General features: G+C 41.6%; 1 protein-coding gene across 1 annotated transcript in view; it reads left to right on the plus strand.

Annotated features, from left to right (window-relative positions):
* The window catches only part of PLCXD3 (phosphatidylinositol specific phospholipase C X domain containing 3), a 158584-nt gene extending 147743 nt beyond the window's left edge, over positions 1-10841 (plus strand). The window contains exon 3 of the mRNA XM_074994306.1: positions 10685-10841. Coding sequence (XP_074850407.1) covers positions 10685-10841 — 157 coding nt within the window. The remainder of the gene's footprint in view (positions 1-10684) is intronic.
* Positions 10842-12509: the final 1668 nt, after the last annotated feature.

Here is a 12509-nt window from a genome sequence, read left to right on the forward strand (position 1 = left end):
GCAACTATTCTGTCCTCCCCATCCCACATAACTTTCACTAGTATCAATGTTAGGCTAACACTGAGGCTTCTTGAAAATCCAACTCAGAGAGTTTAAGCCCTACCCAGTCTGCTAATTTTGAATATGTCCATTTTAATTTTGAATAAATCCAATTTAAGATTCTTGGGATGAAGATGGAGATGTGTAGAGCACTCCCAGCAACCAGTGAAGTTAACTGAGTTGCAAGTGCTTGGCACCATGAGAATCAGTGTTTATCAAGTTGGGCACCCAAACCTAGTGGATAGTTTTACAATCTGGCCTAAAACTTGGATGGCAAATCAGTCTAGGCTGTTCAATTATTTGAACTAAACAGTTCTTAACAGCAATTCCTGTGCTCTTATAACTAGGCAGTGGTACAAAGGATCAAGCATTTCCTTGCAAATGAACATTTCCTGTAGGAAAGAATCATAGAATCACAGAATACTAGGACTGGCAGGGACCTCAAGAGGCCATTGAGTCCAGCCCTCTGCCCCAATGGCAGGACCAGGTACTGTCTAAACCATCCCTGATAGACATCCATCTAACCTGTTCTTAAATATCTCCAGCGATGGAGATTCGACAACCTCCCTTGCCAGTTTATTCCACTGTTTGACCACCCTGACAGTTAGGAACTTTTTCCTGATGTCCAACCGAAACCTCCCTTGCTGCAGTTTAAGTCCATTGCCTCTTGCTCTATCCTTAGAGGCCAAGAAGAACAAGTTTTCTCCCTCCTCCTTATGATACCCTTTTAGATACCTGAAAACCGCTATCATGTCTCCCCTCAATCTTCTCTTTTCCAAACTGAACAAGCCCAATTTTTTCAGCCTCTCTTCATAGGTCACATTCTCTAGGCCTTTAATCATTCTTGTCACTCTTTTCTGGACCCTCTCTAATTTTTCCACATCTTTCTTGAGCTGCGGTGCCCAGAACTGGACACAATACTCCAGCTGAGGCCTAACCATCACAGAGTGGAGTGGAAGAATGACTTCTCGTGTCTTGTTTGCAACACACCTGTTAATGCATCCCAGAATTATGTTTGCTTTTTTTGCAACAGCATCACACCATTGACTCATATTTAGCTTGTGGTCCACTACAACCCCTAGATCCCTTTCTGCTGCAGTCATTCCAAGACAGTCTCTCCCCATACTGTATGTGTGAAACTGATTGATTGTTCCTTCCCACGTGGAGTACTTTGCATTTGTCCTTATTAAACTTCATCCTGTTTACCTCAGACCATTTCTCCAATTTATCCAGATCATTTTGAATTATGACCCTATCCTCCAAAGCAGCTGCAACCCCTCCCAGCTTGGTATCATCTGCAAACTTAATAAGCGTACTTCCTATGCCAATATCTAAATCATCGATGAAGATATTGAAGAGAACCACTCCTAACACAGTCCTCTGCGGAACCCCACTTGTTACACTTTTCCAGCAGGATTGAGACCCATTAAGAACTACTCTCTGGGTATGGTTATCCAGCCAGTTATGCGCCCACCTTATAGTAGCCTCATCTAAATTGTATTTGCCTAGTTTTTTATAAGATCATGCGAGACCGTATGAAATGCTTTATTAAAGTCTAGGAATACCACATCTACTGCTTCTCCCCTATCCACACGGCTTGTTATCCTATCAAAGAAAGCTATCGGATTAGTTTGACATCATTTGTTCTTTACAAATCCATGCTGGCTGTTCCCTATCACTTTACCACCTTCCAAGGCGGAAAGGGGGATTGAAGAGGGAAGAAAGACACAGAAAATTCTATCACAACATGTAAATATCGTTTTTGTTCCAAGCAAATGGAATAGCTTCAAGGTATAGAGTGACCTAGTGTTGGTAACTGGGGCACTCACTGTTTGACCATTTTGCAATCTGTACATGAAACCACTTCTCCCTGACTGGATTAGTCACTGGAGTGGTTCCATATAATCTGAAAGCAATCCGACTGTCTGCCCTTTAGCAATGAAACTCTCATTAATAGCCTGAGCAACTCTTTCACGTTTATTGTGCTGCTTTTTTTCCCCTCTCCTTCCTCAAAAGCTCTGTTGAGAGGAATGGATGTTTCACCACAGGAGGCCTCACGATAGAGCACTGCTGTCGTTAATGTTCTGTCACATTGTCCGGGATATGTGACTCAGACATAAAAAATTTACTCTGAGCTAAAACAGGCCAAAAACAGATTTTCTTTTATCAAATTGTAATGCAGTTAGCTTTTCCATAGTTTGATTCCAAAAGGTAGCATGAGAGGCTTTCAGTTTTGCTCCCTTAACTGAGGTTACTTAGAGGGTTTTTTTCAAAGATTTTATTATGCTAATCCAGTATGCTTCTTTTAAGATGAACAGTATTCTCCAGCTTTGAAATTGCCTGTGCATGATTTGATTGGATTTGATTCTCCTGTTGCTTTCATACCAGTCTAACTCCATTGCCTTCAGACCAGCTACTTCATATTTCCTTTGTTGAAAACAAGAGGAGTATTGTTTGTCAGCTCTCAGGAGTCCTTGGACTTGAAGAAATGGTTTATTCCCTCTCTTCTGAGAGACAAGAGTGACCCCAGATATGCAGCAGTATGTATTTATTTACAACAGACTGTTGAGCTGGTGGAATGACTCACCAGAAATCATACAGTGGAACATTCAGCAAGGCATTTTCTCCAAGGGTAATGTTCGTAATCTGACATCAAAACAAGGCAACAGACCACCCAGAATAATAGACACTCTCACAGACTGGTGTTCAATACCATCTGATAGCCTTTGAGCTGGGAGCTCTTCCTTCCTGTAGGCAGCTTTCTCTCTGTTTCCTAAAACACCACTACAAACCCACACTGGAGCAAGAGTCTGGGGCAGATGAATTGTATTTCATCCTTTGTTTGCCAAACAACATGGCGCCTGCCACAGGAACTGATTTTGATCCCACAGTGGTGTAACGTAGGCATAATCCCACTGAAATCAGTGGAATTACACCAGCTTAAAGTGGGTGGTGTCAGGTCAGACTGAGGCCTCATGCGTAAGGTCTGTGGAACTAAAGGAAGATATTTCTCTTTCCTGGTCATTCATTGGATCGTGCAGCTGTCTCTTTGTGCTGTTATTTCAGTTGGGCTGTGCATAGACTAAGGCAGTCAATAGTGCAGTAGCTTGTAGCTGTGGTTCATGTTTTTAAGGTGATTTTTGAAACCATAAGGACCAATAGCTTTTAAAAAAAAATGAAATTTTGCAGCATAACTCCAATGCAAGGTGTGGCTTCCCCAGCAAATCCCTCAGCTGCTACATAGTCACAGAGAGGTAGCAGTGTTAGCCTGTATCATGTAGCACTTAACAGACTAACTAAGTAATTTATTAGCTCTTTTAATGAACTTTTGTGGGGCAGACCCACTTCTTCAGATCTGGAAATAGCCACTGAGTAAGTAAGGCTCTTATAAACTATGCTCAATAGATCATTTAAAAAGGGAACCATCATATAGCCAGCTAATTTGCAGATATTAGTGCAGATGTTTCAAATAGAAATGCAAACCAAACTTTTTTTAAATGTGACGATAACTAATTTGCATGTGTCAGAGCTTTCAAGTACTTGGCCATTAATTTGCAGCAGCAATCAAGCTCACATGGTGCTTTTCATCTTCTAAGAACTTCAGAATGTTCACTGCCAATAATTAAATTGCACAACACCCCTGTGAGGCAAGCAAGCATTCTGATCAAATACTCCTCAAATAAGTATTTTGGATTGTCACTGCAGCATTTTACAGATAGGGGAAATAGGGAAACTGAGGCAAAGTCATAGAAGCTTTGTCTAGACTTTTAGCAACACAGTCATGTTGGCACAGCCACGTTGTTAAGAGTCAGGTAGTGTAAATACTGTTTGTCAGTGCTTTTGCTGAAAAAAACCTTATATCCATATGAGTGGTGTTTGCTTGGTCAGCAGGAGTGCTGTGTCTACAGTAGGGGTATGTCTACACTACATAGCTTTTAGTGGCACAGATATGTCAACACAGCCATTGTTAAAAGTCAGGCAGCATAAACACTGTTGGCACTTTTGCCAGCAAAATACTTCCACTCCCAATGGCTTTGTCTACACTGACAATTGAGCGACAAAGCTTTTGTCATTCACAGATGCTTAACTACCCTCCCCGCTGCCTCAAGGACAAAGCAAAGGCTGCTTGGAGGGAGTGTAAGATTTTTGGATTTTTGTCTGCAGAAATGCTGACAAATGGTGTTTACACAGCCTGATTTTTTTTTAATGACATGACCATGTCGACACAGCCATGTCACTGAAAGCTGTGTAGTGTAGCCGTACCCCATAAGCAGGATTTCCTTTCACTAGTACTTGCCATGGCAAAGCTTTTGTCATTTGGGGTGGGAGGTTAAGCACCTATGAATGACAAAAGCTTTGTTGCTCAATTGCCAGCACAGACGATACCCAAGAGATTTGAGTCGGGGACAGCGAAGGTAGGCTGTATCATGTGCATCGGGGTAGAGAGCTAAAAACAGGCATAAATCAGACCTCAAGAAAGGGAACACACACAAACCTGTACGGGGACACTTTAACCTCCCTGTGCATTCATTAAAGGATTTTAAAGTAGCCCTCTTTATACACACACACACACACACACACACTCTATTACAAAGTGAAACTGCTCATTTGGAGCTAATTTGCAAATTCAATACTAAACAATTAGGCCTCTGTAAGGATCTTAATTAGTTAACACTCCACAAAGGCAGCATCATCTCCACATTCACGTCTCCCCTTCAGTTATATGGAATGGTCACAATCACCCTAGTTTACAATGGGTAGTAACTATTTTTGTAGCAGATTTCTTACTTACATACCTGTCTTTGTATTTCCACTCCTTTCCATCTGATAAAGTGGGTTTTACCCATGAACGCTTATACCCTAATAAATCCGTTAGTCTCTAAAATGGATTAATAAAAGACCATCTGATGCTACCAATCTCCACCTAAATGGTAAATCTCTGCATCTTAATTAATTAATGAAGCTGTTGTAAGTAGGACTATTAGTGACTTTTAAAAGTGTCACCGACACTCACATCATACATACGTGTCATGTTTCAGCACTCCACCTCCGAAAGGTTGCTGACCCCTGGTTTAATCAGCACAACTTTTGTGCGTCAGCAAGGTCTGGGGCTGAGACCTATTCTCAGACTAATCTGTCACTTTTCCCAGTTTCAGACTGGGAAGCCTAGGTCCTGATAGTGTAGGTAAATGGACCATGGATTCCACTCACCCCCTGCAGCAGACTCCTAGTGGCCACAGGGATTTGCTTACACAGATTCCATTGTGGGGATGGGTGGAATCCATAGCTGGCTGCAGTGCATTTATGGGGTTAGAGAATTGCATTCTTTCGTTATGTCAATGAATAACATCCACTTTGTTAAAGAGAGTAAGAGAATACACCGTAATGCCATGGCATCCACTGGGTTTCTGTGAGCTTAAAAACACGTGGGTGGCTGTCACACAGCATGGTCTGCATTTTCCTGACTAAAAGTCTTAATGAGGACAATTACTAGTTTGAGGCATGCAGAGCCTGGAAATTACAATGAAGGGTAAACAAGTTTTGTATTGCCATCACAAAGAGACCCCCAGGAACATTAAACCAGGATTAGTCCCATAATTGCTGTTAGCATATGTGAGTATTTGCACTAAAGCAAAACAATGCACACAGTTTCTTGCAACCACTGATGCAGAGCCATTTTCAAGGTGACATTATGGGAAGAGGGAAATGTACTGCCCTTTCTATGAACTTCTCATCCTATGCAGCATTAATGAAAGAGACTTTTGTAGAACACCCGCAGCCTAATCCTTCAGGTCAATGGAATCACACCAGTGCAGAATTTGGGCCCCTTGTATTTTGCTGCTTTGATTCTTTCTGTGTATTAATATAGAGACAAGTCTTGTTCTTTGGTAGGCAAAGTCTTTTTATTTTATTTTATTTTATTTGTAGTCTAGACTCATCTACATATGACTTAAGTTTTCAAGCTGTCTGGAGTCATCAACAAAAGATCTTTATCAATGTATCCGACAGTATGATTGGGGATTGGGCAGTGAAGTTCAGTTTGAAATATTAAATGAAATCAGCTGCCTACCAGCACTTCACCTGAAAGGGTCTAATGTTGCAGCACAGCAATTCAGGTTAGACCTTCAATAGAATACTAACCTAAAGAAAAAAATCATACCTGTGTAATAAAGGTTAGATTTGTTAGCGCCTAGTAAGAGAAAAAGAACCCTTTTTCTAAATATCAAGCTGCTAGGATCTTTATTATATAAATTAGGTCAGAGGGTTTTAAACCAAGGTGCCACTCTGACCCCTCGGAGGTGGTACAGAATGTATCTGGGGCGGGTGGGAATGGCAGAAGAAGCTTTAGAGACAACAATTTCCCTGCACACATTTAATTGTAAGTATCAACCGTAATCACAGTTTTGTTTTTGTTCTTATTACAGTGGCTCAGTGGCTGTGTTTGAATTTCTGTTTGCAATATTTATCGATGCATGTTGATTTTTTTTTTTAATCCACATAAGTACTTGTGTGCCTGGGGTATAAACTATGACAGACACACATGGGGGGCAAGAAGCATGATCAAACTAGTTTGAAAACTACTAGATTAGATTCTAAGAAAACCCTGGGGTTTGGGAACAGAATGACAAAATTATTTTTGATTGCACAGCAACCAAGTGGGATGCCACAGGGAGAAGGTGTTATGCCTCAAGTGGAAATTAATATCAAAGGGAGATGAGCATTCAAGAAATAAAGGGCTAATATCAACCTATTTAGAGAAATCTAAGACTTTATTAACTCAAATGGAAAGCATGAATTAAAAGGTAAGGCTATTGAATGTCCTCGGTGGGAATTGTGTCCAGTGTAGTTATCCTGTGTTCAGCAAATATTGCACGCGGCCTTTGGATGTTTCTAACCCCTTTGAGGCAACCTTAATCAGTCTTCATGCTCTCATTTGTCTGTGGCACTCTCTTCAGCCTTATTATGATTTGGCTAGTTCCTCAAAAGCTGGTTGGTGTCAATTCGTTCCACATGTTGGTTCCTGGAATTACAATATGGTCTTTCTCAAAGTTTATAGCTTCTCTGTTGGTTCTTTGTTCATCAATACTAGCTACAGTCCTGAAGGTTTATAGATAATAAAATTATGGTGTAAACATAGTCTATTCAGCAAAGCACTTGAACACACGCTTAATTTTAAGCACCTGCTCAAGTCTCACAGGAATTCATACAGTAAAATGTTATGCTTTGCTGAACAAAGATGGACTTCATATGTCTTTAAGTACTTCTCTGATCTGAATCAAGGCCTGGTAAGCTTCCATGCATTTATCATAGAATCATAGGATTGGAAAAAAAAACTCAGGAGGTCATCAAGTCTAACCCCCTGCTCAAAACAGGACCAATCCCAACTATATAATCACAGTTTCGACTTTGTCAAGCCTAGGCTTAAAAACCTCTAGGGATGGAGATTCTACCACCTCTCTAGGTAATGCATTCCAGTGCTTCAGCACCCTCCTAGGGAAATAGTTTTGCCTAATATACAACCTAGACCTCCACCTCCACAGTTTGAGACCATCGCTCCTCATTCTGTCACCTGTCACCACTGAAAACAGCCTCTCAACATTCTCTTTGTAAACTCCCCTTCAGGAAGTTGAGGGGTGCTGTCAGATCCCTCCTCATTCTTCTCTTCTGTAGACTACATAAGCCCAAATCCCCCAGCCTCTCTTCAGAAGTTGTGTTCCAGCCCCCTAAATGTTTTTGTTGCCCTCTGCTGGGCTCTATCCCTTGCATCCACATCCTTTTTGTAATGGGGGCCTAGAACTGGAAACAGTATTCCAAATGTGGCCTCACCGGTGCTGAATAAAGGGGAATAATCACTTCCCTAGATCTGCTGGCAATGCTCCTACTAATGCAGCCCAATATGCTGTTAGCCTTCTTGGCTACAGGGGCACATTGTTGACTCATGTCCAGCTTCTCATTCACTGTAATGTGCAAGTCCTTTTCTGCAGAACTGCTGCGTAGTCTGTCAGTCCCCAGCCTGTAGCAGTGTTTGGGATTCTTATGTCCTAAGCGCAGAACTCTGCACTTGTCCTTGTTAAAGTTCATCTGATTACTCTTGGCCCAGTCTTCCAATTTGTCTAGGTTACTTTGGACCCCATCCCTACCCTCTAGCATATGTCTCTCTTCTCCTTGCTTACTGTCATCTGCGAACTTGCTGGGGGTACAATCCATTCCCTCCTCCAGGTCATTAATGAAGATGTTGAACAAAACCAGTCCCCATTTCTCTCCGTAGTATTTTGTAAGAACAATATTAACCTTTGTGTGAATACTTTTACAATTAGTTAGGCTACTTACAAGTAAATCTGTATCCTTTACCCATTCTGTTTACTTTCTTCCTATTTTACCTAACACCTTTGGTCAGGAATAGATTAATTTAGGTTCAAAACAATAATCCTGATTGATATTGCTCCTAGATCAGCATTTTTCACTTAATTTGTATAGGGGAAAATGACTATTTCAGGTGCAATCCAGGAGGGAATAACAGATCTGTAGAGTTTAAGGCCGAAATGTTCTGTTACATTCATCTAATCTGAACTCATATAGCACAGGACATAGACTTCACTCAGTGAATGCTTCCTGTAGCTCAGTAATGTGTGGTTGAAATAGAATATATTTGTAGAAATATAAACAGTCTTGATTTCAAGATTCCAGCTACTGTATAGTTTGGTCATTTGCTTCAATGATCAAATAACCACACTGTAAAAAATGCACATAATTATTTCATTTGTACTTTGCTAACTTCAACTTCCAGCCATATGATGATGTTATTCCTTTATCTGCAGGGTTAAGGAGTCACTTAGTATCAGACATCTCCATATATAGGTGATTAGCAGTGGGGGCAGAGAGGCCAGGGCTTCAGTCTGAAAGGAAGGAGCTGGGACAGCCAGCCTTAAGCACCACCAAGACCACAGTGTGGCTCAGCCTTCAGCACTCTGGAGCGTGGTGCTCCAGCGGTGATTTAAAGGGCCTGAGACTCTAGGCACTGCCGCTACTGTAGTAGTAGCAGCAACTGGGCGCTCTGGGCACTTTTGTATTGCCAGGCCTTGGGACGATTTCCCCTTTGCTCCATTGGTGGTCCTAGTGTTTAGAAAGCTTACATAATTTTCATAGCATCAGAGAGCACTTGGCTATGAAGACACACACAGAAATATGTTTTGCAGTCCAATATCCCACCTCTGGGTTCCTGCCCTAATAACTTCACGCTAGCTCAGAAAACAACCAGTAAGTCTTCACTGATTTTCTTCCACTAACTAATCATAAACTCATGATGGAGCATGGCTTGGGTATTGGACATTTGACATACAGTTTTGTAAAGAAGTGGATAGCCTGCATATTTTTCCAGTGTCCCAAACTAAGATTTGATACAATGCCAAATCTTCATGGAAAATAACACTTAGGAAAAATAGAACTTTTGAGAAACAAAGGTTTTTTGCTTTTGTGAAAAGAAGTAATGAAGAATGAAGTGTGAGAACAATAGACAGCATCCACGATACAGTAAACTCTTGTTCATCCGGTATTTGATCAGCTGGAACTCTCAGATGACCGGCATAGCACCAGGAAACCCTGAGCCATGACGCAGCTTCCGGTTTTTGTTTGTTTGTTTGTTTGTTTGTTTTTCAGACAGTCCCGGGTGCTGCACAAGCCCTACCCCCCACCCCACCCCACCTGCAGGCTAAGCAGGTTTATTGGTAGCTCTCCACTCAGAGCTACCAGGCGAGTTCTGCTGAGCCATGGCTGCTCCTCCCAGTGCCAGCTGGGGTGCTCATAGGTCCCTGGAGGGGGTTGGCTGCAGGGCAGCAGTCAGAGGCTTCCCACGCTGCATGGCAATGCCTGAGTCCTGCCAGCAGCTCCCCACGCCACGTAGCAATCCCTAAGCCCCCTCAGGGGCTCCCTCATGGCGATCCCTGAGCCCGCCTGCATCTCCCTGCGCTGTGATCCCTGAACCCACCAGCATCTCCCTGCGCTGTGATCCCTGAACCCACCAGCATCTCCCCACACCATGGTCCCTGCTCCCACCAGCAGCTCCCTGCACCATGCGGCCATGTGAAAGCCCTGCCAGCAGCTCCCGCTGTCCCCACCAAAAGGTAAAGGGGCAGTGGTTGGGGGGAGCTGGCGCTTGTGGGGGGGCAGGAAGAGTTGAACTTTCTGGGGGGTCACTGTCCGCTTCCTGTGCCTCTCCCCAGTTACGCTTGATATTTGCATATCTGGCAGCCTCCCAGTCCGAGGGTTGCTGAATATGAAAGAGTTTACTGTATAAGCAAAATATTTCTCAAAGTTTTCTAAGATGTATCAACCTAACATGAACAATGACTTGTTTTCTGTGCTATTTCTCCTTCCCAACCAATTGCTGTGGAATTGCATGTCATGTATCTATTAAATGTTTAGACTAATGCTTAAGTTGGAATATAATCAAGATATATTCTTCATATGGAATTAAAGGAGGAAAGGGTGGAAATTCCAAAAGTGCTCAGAAGTGGTCTAACTGAAGTCCATGGGCATTTTATGTGGGGGAGCAAAATAAAATCAAAGCTAAGGGCTTTAGAAAACTCCACCCAAAGTGCTTGTCTTTCTTTTTTTATGAATAACTCTTCTTTCTTTTCCTCCTCAGGGCTCTTCCTGCCATGATGCAGTGGGTCCGAACACAGAAACCAGGAGAAAGTGGTATCAATATTATCACTGCTGATTTTGTAGAACTTGGTGACTTTATCAGCACTGTCATAAAACTCAACTATGCCCTGGATGAAGGTGAAGCTGATACCACTTGATACTACTGCAATATATTTGTTGTTCCTTGAGTAGATTTAAAAAGAAAAACCAATCGTATTAGAAAAAAAAATCTTGTAACACACAGATCTTCCTATAACACTGAATCTCGGAGGTGTTTAGGACTGTAGTGGGGGGGCAAAGGGGCGTATTTTCATTCATTATAATAATTTTGTACATTAATAAGCCCTCATGTTTTTCATTTGAAGAGTAAAACAGGATTTCTTTAGTGGTCAACTAGAGAAAGCCACTTACACATTTTCCACATAGTACCAAATATAATTTCTGTGTCTTACTTCTACAGTTATTAATAGTGCCAAGCAATTTGTTGTATGAAGACTGGAATGACATATAATGCCCTCTGTCTGCATAGGGAATTCCCACTGACATGAATGTTTTGCTGCAAACTCAGGGCAGTATATGACTTTAATGTTTTAATTCTGTGCCCTTCATTTGGTAGATGGCATAACTGATTGCATTCATTGGCGGTCATCAATTTACTGGCCTTTGGGGAATAAAGTCATTATAAAGTCATGCTTGCAACTCTTGTATCATCAGCAGACACACAATATGCAGACCCCTATTCTGTAAACTGTACAGAATACGGGCCAAATCCTGATTGTCTTGCTCACTTGGGTAAGATTGTTAGAAGTTCTGTGTGCTTGCTGACATCAAAACATGTGCAGAGTTGGCCTAACTCTAATCCTATCAAAGCTGTGACTTTTACCACAGACTTCAACGGGAACAGAGTTAAGGCAATGCTGAGCCCATTCAAAAACCCTCCCATGGGAAGTCCCATTTAAAGGTCTGATGCAAAGGCCATTAAGGTCACTGGGAGGCTTTCCATTCATCAGATTTGGACCAGCCCCTGAATCAGAAGAAATGCTCATGTGAGTAAGATGAGCAGGATTTGGCCTCATCTATAGAAATGTGCTTTCTGCAGGGATAAATTTATACAGGGGAAACATTGACTTGATTAACATGAAGATGCAGTATCAATTTCTCTTTAAGGCAGCTATAAACACAGGACAACAGTTTTCTGCTGATGAAAAATTGGTGCCAATTCAACAGTGAAAAATTTCTCCACTAAAAGGTGGAATAGCTCAGTAAGTAGCAAATAGCATTCATGTATGGTCCTTTCATTCATGTGAAATAATAAATCATAACAAGAGGTTGGAAATATCTGCTATTACAACAGCAGGCCCTTCAGTCCTCCCCTACTCTTAATGAAAAATATAGCACTCTAATACATGAAAAAAAGATGATGAAGTATAAAACAAATGAGAACAAAGTTATTATATGATTTAAACCATTCACAACTGGAAATTAATAGTGTTAATTATATACCGTGATGTCCTGGCACACAAGGGAGGAAAGCAGAACATTATATAAAATTTCTACAATTTATATGGCCTCTAAAGCAGTACAAGGAAAAATTACTCATTCTGAGATCATAGTTTATATTTGAAAGGGTGAGGGTTAGGATGGCATCCTTGATATCAAAGTCCTCATGATGTCAGTGGACATTGCCTGAGTAAAAACTAAGGATGGTTCCAGTAGGCCTTACTAATTTCCATTCAGTGATAAAGCATGAGGACTAGAAACTGCAAATGCAACATTCTGAGATTATGAAAAGGAAAATTGTGTCACCAGGAAGGGGTATTTTTGCA

This window comes from Carettochelys insculpta, chromosome 5 (genome assembly GCF_033958435.1).
Source record: "Carettochelys insculpta isolate YL-2023 chromosome 5, ASM3395843v1, whole genome shotgun sequence".
NCBI classification, from domain to species: domain Eukaryota; kingdom Metazoa; phylum Chordata; order Testudines; family Carettochelyidae; genus Carettochelys; species Carettochelys insculpta.